This window comes from Schistocerca nitens, chromosome 1, assembly GCF_023898315.1.
Source record: "Schistocerca nitens isolate TAMUIC-IGC-003100 chromosome 1, iqSchNite1.1, whole genome shotgun sequence".
Classification (NCBI taxonomy): domain Eukaryota; kingdom Metazoa; phylum Arthropoda; class Insecta; order Orthoptera; family Acrididae; genus Schistocerca; species Schistocerca nitens.
In genome coordinates, this window is record NC_064614.1 from 713,546,341 (window position 1) to 713,563,932 (window position 17,592).

A 17,592-nucleotide genomic window follows, 5' to 3' on the forward strand; every position below is an offset into this window, starting at 1 on the left:
GGAATATGAACGATCTTAAAAGCCTGCAATGGAACAGCAAAGCAGGGGATTTAAAAATTATAGGTTTTTTGTGGTCGCATATAGGGACAGAGTATCTTGTTAAGATTTTATCCCCCGTCGGCAAGCCAGCCATAACAGATTGTGGTACAGTACGTCGACAGCTGCAGTGTTCATTCAGAGAAATTCATAGACTGTATGCTGTCAGTCGGCGTGGAATAACCGACAAGCTACAGGTGGTCCAATGGCATGTTAGGCTTTAGTGTATTTAAAGATAGAGGTAGTGTCTACAGTCGTTGCCTTATCCACACTTACACAATACCGGTCATGTAGATACATACCGCTGCACTTGATGATGACGGTGCGAGGCATCGTAACGAAACTCAAATGATATTAAAACTTAGCAGACACAAATACGTTTTATTTTTATTATGTATGTATGTAGACTAAAGCGACAAATAAAAATTTGTACCAAGGCCGGAATTCGAACATGGGTCTCCTGCTCACTAAATATATGCGCTTTCATTTCACTGCATAACACTTGTCCGTCGAAGTTATGTTTTATGTCTTCTGAAGGTTTCACACACAAACAAGAACTTGAAATATCTTTCTTTCGATGCAACTTCTTTCGCTTGTAGAAAACACTAGTCGTTCGTAGTAAGTTTACTAGCAATATGTCCGACTTTTAAATGCTCCCGGGTATTCTGTCACGTAGTGTGTCTACTTTGTGCAATAATTCGGCAAGTTTAGTTATTTTAAATTGTTGAGGATAAAATAAAGAGATTAGGTCGTCTGCTGATCCATACAGACAGTCATTTATTCTCCCCCAGTACGCAGATGAAATAGCACTGAAGACACTGTGTAAGATATAACACCCATTTTATTTCGTTAACGAATCAAGATATCGAAGCAAGTTTTCACTAAATCATGGTAGGCAGAGGGGCACGGAATTTTCTTGGTTGGTAACAAATCTTAATTCTGGTAGTATCCGATACACTGAAGCAAGTATGTATCCTTTTTTTAAAAAAAAATATCATTCAAAAGCTCCTCAAAAGACAAGTACAGTCACAGAACGCTTGTTAATTTTGCGGTTGAAACTTTTCGCAGAATTATACCAGAACGGCACTTAAGGGGAGCCGGAGGTGGTCAAATCCAAAAAATTACGATTTTTTTTGCTACCGAAAATTAATTGGAACATTCCTCTTTAATGTAAACTTTGAATTATTGTTCCACTCGCCCTAGAAGTGGAGTTATTACCATTTTTCCCCACGCCTGCAGAGGAAATGGGCGGCCGCTGAATGCATCTAACACCCTCTCGTGACTTCCTGGCGAACTGCTTGGGATTTTCTCGGCCTGTTACGCATACAGCGCCTTATGTTACGCATACAGCGAGTGTGCAAGGGTTGGCTACATTGTTTTCTGTGACAAATATTACCCGTATTTCCTTACAGCTTACTCCTATTTTCCTCAGAATTTCGAACATCTTGCTCCATTTAATATTGTCGTACACTTTTGTTCTGGTTACGATGCCACGTTTTAGTAACCGTGTCCGCAACTCGTGGTCGTGCGGTAGCGTTCTCGCTTCCCGCGCCCGGGTTCCCGGGTCCGATTCCCGGCTGGGTCAGGGATTTTCTCTGTCTCGTGATGACTGGGTGTTGTGTGATGTCCTTGGGTTAGTTAGGTTTAAGTAGTTCTAAGTTCTAGGGGACTGATGACCATAGATGTTAAGTCCCATAGTGCTCAGAGACATTTGAACCATTTTTTTAGTAACCGTGTATATAAGAAGAGGAAGAACGTAGGGAAAAGAAAATTAACACTAATACCAAGTTGCGATACTACAATGAATAAGAGCGCGGAACATCGTCTCTTTGCTGTTTACCGTTTCGAATTAGTTCAGTGTTGCGCCTGTTGTTGGTAGTATTATACTTCTTGTGTAAAGCTGGTAATATGCAGTATGTACAAGAATCAGGAGGGAACAATAAAACCAATTTTTCATGACTCAGCACAGCCAGAATTGTTAAACAAATGTCTACATGGAAAGACGCAGAATCCTAATGAGAGCGTAAACAATTTGATTTGGAAAGTGATTCCAAAGGGTGTTTGTAAGCATAAAAACACTGCACTTTGGCATTTATGATGCAATTGCAACCTAAAACCAAGGGAACAGTGTGAAGTGTTAAGTTCTGAAGGCATTAGGATTTACAGCTGGGGTGAACACTACGAGCACTAAGAAATATTGACAGAGAAAGGATAAGAGGAGCAGAAAGAAGAGAAAGGCATATGAAGTATGATGGAACAACAGGCCAGAAAAGAAAACAGAAGAGGAAGCTTTTGGAGGATGAAGAAGAAGACCCTGATAATCCATCCTATAGTGCAGGAATGTATTGAGAAACTTTGATAGCCATTTCCCGTAAATTAGAATTTTTCGAATATAAGGAACATTTTCTCAAAATCCACTCAAGCTAGAGAGATGAAATTTTTATACAGCACTCCTAGTGGTCAAACTTACATTGTAACACAGCCATTTGGCAATATGTTCAGTAGTTTCATTTCAGTTTAATTATAAAGCAATTATTTGTAAAAAAAATTTGGATCATTAATAAAAAAAAAATTGGAAGGAAACTAGAAAAGATACTCCAAAATCCCTCTGTCATAACTGCAATACTAAACCACTCTATATGTAAAAAAAATTCAAATTTTTCTATTTGGTAGTTTATTCATAAATGTTCCTCAAACTTAGTGACTTTAACATGGGCAGCATAGGCACCTCCGGCTCCCCTTAAACTGAAAGCCAAGGCAACTGGAATCGGCTATTGCAGAGTAAACACAACCAATAGGGGCTCTCATGGCAGCCTCCGACGTTATATGTAATTGGACGATAAGGTCACCGCTACAAAACACAATTCCTCTTGCCTCTACTTCATACGACTTACTATAAAGGGGCAGCTACTATTTTTCGTAAGTGGAATAATATTCTTACTTCTGGCGTATCAGTAGGAAAAGTTAAGTGGAATGACCGCATAACACAACTTGTAGGAGAAACAGATGCCATACAGATTCATAAGAAGAATCTCAAGAAAATGTAACGAAAGGAGTGTTTTATAAGGCGCTTGTTCGACTGATTCTTGGGTACTGTTCATCAATCTGGGCTCCTTATCAGACAGGACTGATAGATGAGATAGAGAAGATCCAATGAAGAGCGGTGCGTTTCGTAACGGGTTCGTTTAGTCGGCGAGAGAGCATTACAGAGATGCGCAACAAATTCCACTCGTAGACATTAAAAGAGAGGCGTCATGCTTCGTGGAGAGGTTTACTACTGAAATTTCGAGAGAGCACGTTTCCACGAAGAATCGAACAACATATTACTTCCTCCCAGATACATCTCGCAAAATGATCACGATGAGAAAATTCGAGATATTAGAGCTAATACAGAGGCCTCCCGAAAATCATTCTTCCCAAGCTCCATTCGCGAGTGGAATAGGGAAGTGGAAAAAGAATTAGTGGTACCATAAATACCCTCCGCCACTCACCGTTAGGTAGCTTGCGGAGTATCATGTAGATGTATTTTAAATGTGCGTGCGTACTCCTGTGTATGTGAACAACTTTCATTCTGAAAAGCGAACAATCGAAAAACTTTCCACGACGGAGTCTGGCGAAGAGCCCCACTTGACCGCGCATCGACCATAACAGCCGAATCCGGCCAGCTTGTCTCCCAGTTTTAGCACTTTTTTCGTATATTTCTGCGTAACTTTAAAAAGCGAACAAGTGCTTTATCACCTTAGTTTCGAATTCTATCAAGGAAAAGTATGTCGTTCCATTTTTAAAAAAAAAATTGTACTTGCTTCAGTATCCTGGTTGATGCAAAAGCCAAGAGGAGCAAACATGGAACAAAATAACGGCCCGTTTCGTAATATCATTCACCTAAAACGTCGTTTCAATGTCTTGAATCGTTCATGAATTAAAATGGGCATTGTGTCGTGCTGCTAGTAACGCAGACATACTATCGAGAGTGGTGATACCTCCTCACATGAAATTAGCAACTTTTACTACCAGCCCAAAAACATGAACTCTGCATCTTATCGCAAACTGTCCATATCCTCAGTATCCGAACTATTTAACTAGTAGCAGAACTTTGATTTTCTCTTCATCACTCCACACAACACATCTGTAAGCTGTATTCTAGCAGTCAAGCAATGTCAAGAATGGACGTTAAACACTAATCTTCCTTCTTTTAACAATGTTAATCTAAAGAACATTATTACATTTTTAACACGATGTTTACTAAAAGGTAAATTGATGTCTTAAACACCTTAACTGACAGAAGGATACGAAAAAGCGTTTAAAGAAAAGAAATTATATAATAAACAGATCCAACTGAAATTACTTGCATTCGGTAGCTACTTTTAAGCTAATTATAACATTTAAACTTTGTAGGAACCACACTTCAGTAAGTTCAGTCTATCCATTTCACCATTTTGCGATCGCAGGTTCGATTCCTGCCTCGGGCATGGATGTGTGTGATGTCCTTAGGTTATTGAGGTTTAAGTAGTTCTAAGTTCTAGGGGGCTGATGACCTCAGATGTTAAGTCCCATAGTGCTCAGAGCCATTTTGAACCATTTTGCGATGGCACTAGTTCATTCAGGATGAAGAATTGTCTTTATTTAGTTTTATTGTCACTTTTTGGAACAGAACAGGAGTCAACGTTATTTAACCGGCTGTAAGGTTCTATTTGTTCTCTAGTAATTCAGACAAAGAGTTAAAACGAGAATGAAAACTCTGGCACGCATTTGTCGTTCTCCAAAGTGCAGAGGACGTCTGCCAAAACCACAAAGAGAGAAGGATGCGTTTCCTCATCTGTACAGTTTTCTATGAGGTAAACAGCGAACTGTGCAGATAACGGATCTTCTGGCATAACGCTCTTTAAATTAATAAACCTATTTCCTACGACTTTATGATTGAAATAGATTAGAGAGGAGTAATAATGAAGTCACTTGCCTTTTTCACACTCTAATTCCTTTCCTTTCTGTTCCGTTTGTTACCAATTTCCCGTCAGTTTCTTGCACCGAAGATGAATCAGGAGTATGATTTCCGACGTGCACAGCCGGCCAGTGTGGCCGTGCGGTTCTAGGCGCTTCAGTTTGGAACCGAGCAACCGCTACGGTCGCAGGTTCGAATCCTGCCTCGGGCATGGATGTGTGTGATGTCCTTAGGTTAGTTAGGTTTAAGTAGTTCTAAGTTCTAGGGGACTGATGACCTCAGATGTTAAGTCCCCTAGTGCTCAGGGCCATTTGAACCGGCGCTCACAGACAAAACATGATCACTTCCTATTCTAAAAAATTAGGCGTTACAGTTCTTGTTCTATCATCCTCAACCCTGATCACCATTATATTTCACTTTCCAACAAAGTCTGAAGATTCTCGACGAAGATAGTCTGGCGCCTTTCGCTATACATTGCTATACGTTACTGTACTTATACAAGATTCTCCATCTTCATTATCACTGTAGTACATGTGTAAAAGGATTCTCTAGTAATATCCTTTTTCGACGATAGACACTGCACTACTACGCTCGTATCTGCCGCCAGCTACAAATCACGTTCCCAGACGCACCTGTCTGGTGAAATGCCGGCTCTTTTAGCTGAGCGACAAGTTGCGGAATTCGATTAGCAGATCCTTCCTCGACCTTTACTGAGCCGTGGAGTTCGTGTCCGCCCAGTCGGCCAGTGCTGAGCGACAGCCAGCGGCAGGTGCAGTAAGTGGGCAGGTAACTCACCGCGTGTGCAGCACGGCGCGTCTCCGGCCTGCGGTGTCCGCCAGCGACGACTGCCGAGCCGCGCCGGTGCGCTCGCCCGCCACCCGCCGCTGCCGGCTTCGGCCTTGGCCTTCCCTGCGGCAGCGCGCTGCCTCTCGCTTTCTGCGGCCTTGCCCACCGTCGTACGCACAGTGGGCAATATTGTGACGTGACACTCTCGGTCTTCCTGTTTTCCGTCTGATGGCCCAGTTACGCTGCTCAGGACAGCACAGCTTGGCGGATGGTTGTCGCAATGACGGAGGCACCTGTCGTAAGACTGTGACTCGTCGCGGAGTTGTCTCGATGATAGCGTATTTTTTAACATATTTCGTCCCCTCGACGTGTACTTATCCTATATGATCAAAAAAATTCGGGCACTCTACTAAACTTCCCCTGGGCGACATCATCCGCGGCTACGTGCATCAACATTACAGACGTAATGTCTCTCGGAATGAGTTCAGGGCGAAAGCTTGAGTGCAGCACAACGGGAGCTCTTCATCTCAGAGTCGCATTTCTACATCTACACTTACGCTCCGCAAGCCACTTTACGGTGTGTGGCGGAAGGTACTTTGTGTACCAGTCTCAATTCCCCGTTTTCTTGTTTAGTCGCGAATCGTTCGAGTGGTGAATGAATGCTGGTAAGCTTCCGTGTAAGCCGTGTATCTGTACTTTACACAAGATATACGTTGGAGGAAGATGCCCATTGGCTGACTCTTCCAGGAACTCACGCTCTCAGAACTATAACAGTAGAGCATACTATGATGCAGAAAGCCTCTCTTGCAGTGTCTGCCACTGGAGTTGGCTGAGCGGCGCTGTGACCCTTCACGTTTACTAAACGAACTTGTAACGAAACGTGCTGCTCTTCTATCTTCTCTCTTCGCTATCACTTCCATCAGTCCTACCTGGTACACGTCCAAGATAGGTGAACAATACTGGCTCTGAGCACTATGGGACTTAACATCTATGGTCATCAGTCCCCTAGAACTTAGAACTACTTAAACCTAACTAACCTAAGGACATCACACAACACCCAGCCATCACGAGGCAGAGAAAATCCCTGACCCCGCCGGGAATCGAACCCGGGAACCCGGGCGTGGGAAGCGAGAACGCTACCGCACGACCAGAACAATACTCAAGAATCGGTCGAACAAGCGCCTTATAAACCAATTCCTTCGTGGATGAGTTACATTTACTTAAGACTCTTCCTATTGATATCAGTCTACCACCTGCTTTTCCGACTATTTGTTTTATATGGTCATTCCACTGAAGGCCGCTCTGGATAGTTGCTCCTAGATATTTTACGGCAGATAATGTTCCCAACGGTTTGTCATCAATAGTGTAGCTGTACAGCAGTGGACTTCTTTTCCTATATATCCGCAATACATTACAATTTCTTAGTTCAGGGTCAGCTGGCAGAGCCTGCACCAGTCATCAATTCTCTGAAGGTCATTCTGCAAATCGTTACTGTCTTCTGGCGTTGCTATTTGTTACAGACAACCGCATCACCTGCGAACAGCTGTAAAGAGTATCCGACACTTCCTACGAGGTCATTTATATATATTGTAAGCAGTAACGATCCTAACACACTTCCTTGGGGTACTCCGGAAATTGCCTTTACATATGTCGATTTTGTTCCGTTAAGAGCGATGTGTTGAATTCTGTCTGCAAGGAAGCCTTGAATCCGATCGCAAATCTGCTCCTCGATAAGCTTCTTTTTTTTTCCCCTCAACGGCACTTCAGGACGGTGTCAAATGGCTTCCTGAAGCCAAGGAACACAGCATCAACCTTAGCACCGTTGTCTACGGCCCTGTGGACCTCGTGGAGGAACAGAGGAGCTCAGTTTCACGGGACCTTATTGCGAAATCCATGTTGATTTTTATGGACGAGATTTTCATTCTCCAAAAACGTCATAATGCTTGAGCATAAGACAGGCTACGTAATTCTGCAACAGATTGACGTCCGCGATACAGGTCTGTAACATTGTGTTCTTATCCTATGACCCTTCTTAAAAACGGGAATGACTAGCACTTTCTTCCAGACGCTAGGTACCCTTCGTTGCTCAAGCGATCTACGGTAAATTACCGCTAGAAGGGAAAGAAGTTCTTTCGTATAATCTTTGTAGTATCTTGTGAGTATCTCGTGTGCTCCTGACACCTTTCCACTACTAAGCGATTGTAGTTGTTTTTCTATACCACGATCGGTTATCTCAATATCAGCTATTTCGACGTTCGTGCTACGACTCAAAGGTCAGACCGCGTTACAGTATTCCGCGAAGAAACAATTTCGGAATACCGAATTCAGTATTTCGGCCTTCTCTGATGTATCTTCCGTTTCGTTACCTGGAAACGTTTACGTTTACATGCTTACAAAGCACATGGGCGTCCCAGCTCAGAATATTGCTCGAGTGTGAGAGACCAATATCAAACAGGACAAGCAGGGGATGTCGAAAGTAAACAAAGAAAGACGGCACGAATAGTCACAGCGTCGTCTGACACCCGTAATAGTTTCATAGAAATACTTAAAACCCTAATTTGCCAGCCGCTTGAAGATAGAAGCAATATATCTCGCGAAAGTCTACTGATACAGTTTCTGTAATTAGCGTTAATTGAAGACTCTTGAAATATCCTTCAGACTCCAGCTCCTGTGGAGCTCCTGTAGAGACCCGGAAGACAAGATTACGCTAATTACAGCGTGCAAGGTGGCATTTAAGTATTCATTCTTCCTGCGTTCCATACGCTAAAGGAACGAGAAGCCATAACACGAGCTACTATGTTACTACTTTCTACCATACATTTCACAGCGATTTGTGGGGTACGTATGTTGACGGTCATGCGGAGTTTCATGTCTTCTGTTAAGCACATCAGAGGAGAACTAAGTTCATTTGTTGCTGTGTCCGGACTTAGAAACGAACACATAGGTCTTCCCATCGATCTATAAAAACCATTAGTCTCACATCCTTGAGAACTACTGTAGATCAGATAACATAGTTCAGCGACAGACCGTTCTATCGCCGTGCAACAGAACTCGACTTCTGTGGTTGTCCTGCTGTACAGAAACTACTTCGCATGCGAACCAATACGGAGCATCTTTGATATAAGTAAAGAGAACGTCATCACTTCACTGAGCCGCAGTGGAAGGACTTTTCACGAAGACATGGTATAGTACTCAGGTGAACGTGGACGGACATTAGGACTGTCTACCTCTAAGTTTTTTATTGACCCTGAACTTCGCCGGTGTTTTGATCTGGTGTTGTTTACACTGGACTTCAACCATTAGTTTTGTTCAACGGTAAAATGTGTTGTGTCCGTCGATGTAACAAGGTGAATGAACACTCTAGAACACATCAAACATTGTAGAATGATTAAATCATAAATGTATTTATCTACAAGATACTCGATATAAAACACACAGAACTCTGTATCCTGTTATCTCTCTGCTGTCTCTCACTGTCTCTCTTTCTCTCTCTCTCTCTGCACCACTACTACTGGATTTGCAACAGTCACTAACGGTCGTAGTAGTACCATAGTGCTTCGAGTAACACTGTAACATCAAGCTAGGTTCGTATAGTCTTACTAGCGTCTTGCTATGTTCGTAAGATCTCACTGCCTGTCGTCTTTAAGAGTCGGTCTGATCGGAGAGTAGTCTGAAGATGTTCTGAGATAATCTGAAACGTAGCTCTGAGTGAGGCGGCTTAAAAAGACACGCAGAGGAATCGCGTGGTGGCGTGTGGCGAGCCTTCTCCTGCAGTGGCTCCCGGCAGTCTGTTTAAACGTCTCTTCTGCGGAGATAAATGCGGCGCCGAAGGTGGTCGACGAAGACACCGTGGATATCGTAATCAGCACTGTGTTTAAGAAAGTAAGTTGAAAAATAGCATGCTTCCCACCAAGAAGCAGCACTGCTTCTCGGACCTTCTCTGTATCCGTTTGACAAAAGTTCCTGTCCAGAAAGCTAAGAACATTGCATCATGGTTTGAAGAATACCAGGCGACTTTGGCATGCTCAGAGCCCTAGCTTGAATCCAAAACAGTTCGACAGTATACCAGTAACAACGTTTTACCACACTTTAGAATAGAAACGTATTCCGCCTTCAGTGTATCAAACTTCAGCGGGTAGCATTTACTACAGTGTAAGTGCTGTAACTGTGATGAAATGTGGTACTACATGTCATTAGTTACGTGAGTCGCGTTATTCAAACGAATGTGTTTAGATGCCTAGAGACTCATGTCAACTTAATGTGGTTTCAGCTGAGTTTGTGAGGGAACAGGGAAGAAAGTAAAGTGCGACGAGTTCCTTGTTCTATACTCGGATACTGACTTTTAATGATCAGCAAGGCGACTGATACGGAGGGACACTCACGCATAGTCTAATGAACAGAAGCTTCACGCTAGCAAATCGCCTACTCTTGTTGGCCAAATATTAGCGGTAAAAATTTCTTGCGTTACTAGTGGCAGCGCCACTGCACGATGGCTTGTCTTGATGTAATAACTGGCGAGCAGTTAAATTGGAGTGGCGATGCTGTATCTGTGTGGCTAAAGATATATTCTTCATATCATATTTTACAAAGAAACAAAATGTTATTGTTCAGAGACATCAACAGAGAAATGTCTCACGAGCTAGTTTTACCCATGTGTGATTACTTCGACGTGCTCCAACATGGCGTAAACATCGACAACTCCCGCCAGCTGTTCAGCGTCGCACTGAGTACTGTTTAAGGTAAGCTCAATCATCGCACGCTTTTGTTTGATTTATCAATTCCTTCACAAACACAATCCCAAATCTCTAACCTTAAATACGGCATTCCTACACCAAAATCATTTACGACAGACCAAATCCTTACATTATACATTATTTTTAGTTTCCTGTCATGTTACAAGACTTTATACCAAGCTATCCTGTAGTAACATATTTAACTTTCGATGTTCTGTCGTCCTCAGTTGCCTGTAAAGTTATGTTAATAACGATCACTGTGGGTTCGTCTAATTACAAGTGAATAAAAAGTACATTTCGAGGCACGCGCATTACCTCTTTATTACCTGAAAGGCATCATCAGTGAAATATATACATGTTTGTGTTTACAGTAATATTTGTTTTAGATATTGCACAGCGGACATTGAATTTATGAAAAGTTCTTGCATCTTCTAATTTTTTATGTCGTAATAATAGTTTAAATTTCTGCTTAGTAGAATTAATGAATTAAAAGGGTCCGTTTCCTTATAGGAACACAATTGTGCTTTATTCCCCCAAACATGTTTCTGATAGTTATTGACATGTTCAGTGGCTTTCTCTTTTATTGTTTCCGAAATATATACATACACATTTTATGCCCATTAGGAATATGTTGACATCAGATTGTTTGTTGTGTAAATTACGTACGTCAACCAACTTCACGTTTTTTACATTTTGTTCTGTCTGTCAGAAGAAAACACTGATGCTAAGGCAACGCTTGTGCTGAATTTTTGCCCAGAACATAACCTCAAAACTCTCTATGTATTCTCCTGTAATGGCAGCACTAGATTATGGAGTAAAGTATCCCGTAAAATCAGAGAAGTTGCAAATTTCGCCAGTTTCAAATACATAATGGCGTACCTTTCGAAATAATGCTAACTGTCCCTTTACTTCTCACCGAGTTCATGTAGACCACAACCGTTAAACAATGTTGAAAAAACTGTTAACTCCTTGCCTCATTTATTTTCTTTGTCTTTCTTTCCTACTCTCTTTTGCCCTTCTCTTTATAAATTTTGATTGTATCGTAATTATACATAATGTAACATAGTAAAATCCTGTAAATTGGCGGTTTCCTTAAATGAACACAGCGATCTTAAAAACAAATACTTCGCAGAAAATTTCACTAGTACTCTTCAATGACAATACATTCCATTGTTCTGCTGAAAGGGCATTATATAGATTCTATTCTTTACAACAAAAAATAATCTTTCCATGTACAGCAATTTCTAAGGACAACCGCATATATTTTCGAAAAAAATCCCTCATGCTGATTGCACATATGTACATCTTAAATCATAGTATCGTGTTATTGCAGACGCACCGGAATGGGAGATCATTGCCCGTGATGGGTCGCGCGGAGGCTACCCAGGCTCGTTAATTGAAGTTTTCTGTAAAATCGATTTTAAAAATTCATGACCCTGAGTGCCCGCATATCGAACAGGTGAGCTAGCTCGCACTCTTAGGAGAAAAACATGATAAGAATAAACTGAATGTCCCTAAAAGACACATTTAGATGAATGGGTTAACAGTGGACAATGCAGGTCATTAGGCTCATTTTATGAAACAATTGTTCGGGCAGTATTAAAGACATAAGCTGGTCAGTCAAAATGAAATACATCCAGTTCGACGTTTAGAAGGAGCTTTGTGGGAAGAACAGAAGAGCCTTTTCGGAAAGTATTACTGTGGTTAACGGATTGCTTTTGGCTTCTGCTCGAGCACTGCTTCTGGAGAGTTCCGGTAAGGCTTAGTAACACACCTGCCACAGACACCGGCTGGGCGTTCTGTGTCTGGCATGTGTGATGACGTGACTGTCCGCGACGATTCTGAATCCATTACTTACCTGTTGCCGCCGTACGCTCGCTGCAGTCGGCCTTTGGGCAACTCATGTAGTAATCGACAGAAAAAGTGAATGGTTTAGGCCACTAGTGTTCAAAAGTATGATCTCAAACTAGCCTTAATGTAAATAGGCAAGCTGACTAGTAATTTGACAGTTTAATCTAAACTGAATTCTTTTTATAACGAATATGACTTCTTTCAAATATTCTTAAATACAGGGTGTCACAAAATGTGTGTCCAAACTTTCAGCAAACGTTCCTCACACGAAGAAGAAGAAAATGTGTTGTACGGACATGGGTTCGGAAACGCTTTATTTTCGTGTTAGAGCTCAAATTCTGCAGCTCCTCAGCACATTAACTGTCTACTTTGAAGTGAAGCCTCATCCGTGCGCAGCGCACTTACACTAAAGTGAGGGTTGACACATTGTTCAATGAACCATTCGCAGAAGTTACCTGTGTAGGAAAGTAAGCTGCTGATAATACCTGCACAACCAATACATCGTACGGATACGGCAGTTTCTCATGTAGCACTCTCCACACAGTCATGTGGCCAACATTACTAGTCGCAGTTAATTGTCATACGCTGACACCAGGGCTGCACGAAGAAGTTTCTACTCCAATTGAGGCGTCATGCTTCTAGGCCTCCTGCAGTCCCTAGTAATAGGCCTGCTCCCTAAGACTACGATCGATTGCTGTAAACGTCCTCTTGTTATTCTGGAAATCTCTCCCGATACAAACGTTGAGCGCCACGACCATTACCATCTGCTAATCCGTACAGCAAATGGGCAACTGCCAACTTCGCATTTGAGTACGCCTCCATTGTCCATTGCAGTGTACCAGAAACCAAGTCCGTTACGAACGCTGAACAGTTGATGCTACAGTATATGCCTGTACAGTCTGTGATGAATACTGAACAGCTGATGCTTCATGCTTGATGCTAGTAGAGCAATGTTCTGAATCACCTGGCAACATTACCTTCGTTCAATTGGAACAACAAATACTGGCAGTGAACCTATGTATTACAACTTATTGTACAATCTTACAGAGCGTAAACAAGTTGGTATTTTGAACATTTCATGTAAGAAAACGTTTCATGTAATGCTGTGACGTTCTGTTGCGCTGTGTCTGCTATAATTAATGCGATTATAACGAGAAGTAAAAAATGAGCTCTAATATGGAAATGAAACGTTTGGGGACTCGCGCCCATACAACAAATTTTATTCCTCTACGAGTGCGGAATGTTTACTAAAAGTTTGGTAACGCCTTTTTGTTACACCCTTTTCGTGTACTCATAACTGTTCTGTAACCGGAATACAAAGGACACTTTCAGCCGCACGGGGTAGCCGCGATGTCCAAGACGCCTTGTCATGGTCCATGCGGCTCCCCACGTAGGAGGTTCAAGTGCTCCCTCGGGCCTGGGTGTGTGTGTTGTCCATAGCGTAAGTTAGTTTAAGTCCGATTAAGTAGTGTGTAGGCTTAGGGACCGATGACCTCAGCAGTTTGGTTCCATAAGACCTTACCACAAATGTCCAATTTCCAAGGACACTTTTGTTTTGTCGGGGTTCGAATTTACATACTAGTGTGCAACGTTATCATGTACCTCACCATTTCTCACAGCTGACGCACCTAACGCCATTTTCATGGACTGAATTACACACTGGAAATGAATTAGTACGTTTTAAAAATGTTGCCTACACCACAATTTACGTTCACGAATTTTTATAGTGATTAGAGACCAACCTGTCTGTAAATAAATGCACCATTGTGCACGTAAGTAGAAGGAAAAAATGAAATGAAATGTGTGGCTAGAGCCTCCCGTCGGGTAGGTCGGTCGCCTGGTGGCAAGTCTTTTGAGTTGACGCCACTTAGGCGATTTGCTTGTCGATGGGGATGAGATGATGATGATTAGGACAACACATCACCCAGTCCCTGAGCGGAGAAAATCTCTGACACCGCCGGGAATCGAACCCGGGCCCCTTGGCATGGCAGTCCGTCTCCCTGACCACTTTTTTTTAATCTCATTTTGTTCGTTATGGTTCGTTGTATTTGTTCGGGGCGGACGTCCCATGACACTTGTTCAAGTTCATCGTTGATCCATTAACTCATTTTTTTTAATTTTTTTTATTTTTTTTTTTTACAGGAGGCAGTTAACCCTCTGACCGAACAAGCTGGTTAGCTGTAGCTATACGTATACTCAAGATATACGGGTGTTAGGATGAGGACCGCAACAGTATGCTCTCCGCTCACGTTCTTCGACAATGCGACAGATGGATTGCCTTGGGAACTCCACAGGCGATGTTTGGTGTTGGAAGTTTTCCCCACATGTATCGGTCCAGATATTGGGAGACGACAGTTTGCAACACTGTAAGGCAGTAGGACCACACTAATGTTGAAAAGGGAAAAATAAATTCCTAGTTGCGTTCCACTGAGTAAGGTGGCGTGATAAGTCATTCTGCGAAACATTACTAAATGCCTTCTCTGAAAATGATCTAGAACAGATAGTCAGGAATCCCATTCATGATGAAAATGTATTGGATCTAATGCCAACAAATAGACCTGACCTATTTGAGGATGTCCATATTGAAGCTGGTATCAGTGACCACGACGCGGTCGTGGCAGCAATGATTACCTCAGTACAAAGGACAACTAAAACAAGCAGAAAGATATACACGCTCAGTAAACTAGATAAAAAATCTGAAGTGTCGCATCTCAGTGACGAACGTGAAACTTTCAGCACAAGGCAGGAGCATGTAGAGGAACTATGCACAAGTTTAAAGAAGACGTTGACCATGCATTGGATAGATATGTACCCAGCAGGACAGTTAATAATGCGAGTGAACCTCCATGGTATACAGTCACTCTAAAGAAACTTATAAAGAAACAGAGACTACTGCATAATAAGTTAACAACAAAGCGTAGAGAGATTCTGAATGAAACGCATTTGGCTGTCAAGAGGGCAATGCGTGATGCCTTCAATGACTACAGAAGCAGAATATTGTCGAACGATATTTTACATAACCCAAAGAAATTCTGAACGTATGTAAAGGCTGTTAGTAGCACCAAAATTAGTGTCCAGTCTCCAGCGAATGAGATAGGAACTGAAATTGAGGGTGTTGTTGTGGTCTTCAGTCCTGAGACTGGTTTGATGCAGCTCTCCATGCCACTCTATCCTGTGCAAGCTTCTTCATCTCCCAGTACCTACTGGAGCCCACATCCTTCTGAATCTGCTTAGTGTATTCATCTCTTGGTCACCCTCTACAGTTTTTACCCTCCACGCTGCTCTCCAATACTAAATTGGTGATCCCTCGATGTCTCAGAACATGTCCTACCAACCGATCCCTTCTTCTAGTCAAGTTGTGCCACAAGCTCCTCTTCTCCCCAATTCTATTCAATACCTCCTTATTAGTTATGTGATCTACCCATCTAATCTTCAGCATTCTTCTGTAGCACCACATTTCGAAAGCTTCTATTCTCTTCTTGTCTAAGCTATTTATCGTCCACGTTTCACTTCCATACATGGCTACACTCCATACAAATACTTTCAGAAACGACATCCTGACATTTAAATCTATACTCGATGTTAACAAATTTTTCTTCTTCAGAAACGCTTTCCTTGCCATTGCCAGTCTACATTTTATATCCTCTCTACTTCGACCATAAGTTATTTTGCTCCCCAAATAGCAAAACTCCTTTACTACTTTAAGTGTCTCATTTCCTAATCTAATTCCCTCAGCATCACCCGACTTAATTCGACTACATTCCATTATCCTCGTTTTGCTTTTGTTGATGTTCATCTTATACCCTCCTTTCAAGACACTGTCCATTCCGTTCAACTGCTCTTCCAAGTCCTTTGCTGTCTCTGACAGAATTACAATGTCATCAGCGAACCTCAAAGTTTTTATTTCTTCTCCATGGATTTTAATACCTACTTCGAACTCTTCTTTTGTTTCCTTTATAGCTTGCTCAATATACAGATTGAATAACATCGGGGAGAGGCTACAACCCTGTCTCACTCCCTTCCCAACCACTGCTTCCCTTTCATGCCCCTCGACTCTTATAACTGCCATCTGTTTTCTCTACAAATTGTAAATAGCCTTTCGCTCCCTGTATTTTACCCCTGCCTCCTTCAGAATTTTAAAGAGAGTATTCCAATCAACATTGTCAAAAGCTTTCTCTAAGTCTACAAATGCTAGAAACGTAGGTTTGCCTTTCCTTAATCTTTCTTCTAAGATAAGTCGTAGGGTCAGTATTGCCTCACGTGTTCCAACATTTCTACGGAATCCAAACTGATCTTCCCCGTGGTCGGCTTCTATCAATTTTTCCATTCGTCTGTAAAGAATTCGCGTTAGTATTTTGCAGCTTGACTTATTAAACTAATAGTTCGGTAATTTTCACATCTATCAACACCTGCTTTCTTTGGGATTGGGATTATTATATTCTTCTTGAAGTCTGAGGGTATTTCGTCTGTCTCATACATCTTGCTCACCAGTTGCTAGAGTTTTGTCAGGACTGGCTCTCCCAAGGCTGTCAGTAGTTCTAATGGAATGTTGTCTACTCTGGGGGCCTTGTTTCGACTCAGGTCTTTCAGTGCTCTGTCAAACTCTTCACGCAATATCATATCTCCCATTTCATCTTCATCTACATCCTCTTCCATTTCCATAATATTGTCCTCAAGTACATCGCCCTTGTATAGACCCTCTATATACTCTTTCCACCTTTCTGCTTTCCCTTCTTTGCTTAGAACTGGGTTTCCTTCAAAGCTCTTGATATTCATGCAAGTGGTTCTCCTTTCTCCAAAGGTCTCTTTAATTTTCCTGTACGCAGTATCTATCTTACCCCTTGTGAGATAAGCCTCTACATCCTTACATTTGTCCTCTAGCCATCCCTGCTTAGCCATTTTGCACTTCCTGTCGATATCATTTATGAGACGTTTGTATTCCTTTTTGTCTGCTTCATCTACTGCATTTTTATATTTTCTCCTTTCATCAATTAAATTCAATATTTCTTCTGAGGTTATCAAAGCAAAATCTGACAGGCTTCACTGCGTTTTCAAATGTTGTTTTACAAACGAAAACCCCCAAAAAATTACCCCAATGTAATCCTCGTACCACTGAAAACATGAATGAAATAAGCATTAGTATCAACGGTGTGGAGAAACCACTAAAATCGTTAAAGCTGAACAAAGCGCGATGGAATCCATATCATATTCTATACCGAATTTGCGGCTGAACTAGCCCCTCTTCTA

General features: G+C 42.0%; 1 protein-coding gene across 1 annotated transcript in view; it reads right to left on the reverse strand.

Annotated features, from left to right (window-relative positions):
* Positions 1-6,113, reverse strand: part of LOC126196724 (fatty-acid amide hydrolase 2-A-like) — a 298,235-nt gene extending 292,122 nt beyond the window's left edge. Inside the window, exon 1 of the mRNA XM_049934590.1 lies at positions 5,771-6,113. Within this exon, the coding sequence (XP_049790547.1) occupies positions 5,771-6,113 (343 nt within the window). The remainder of the gene's footprint in view (positions 1-5,770) is intronic.
* Positions 6,114-17,592: the final 11,479 nt, after the last annotated feature.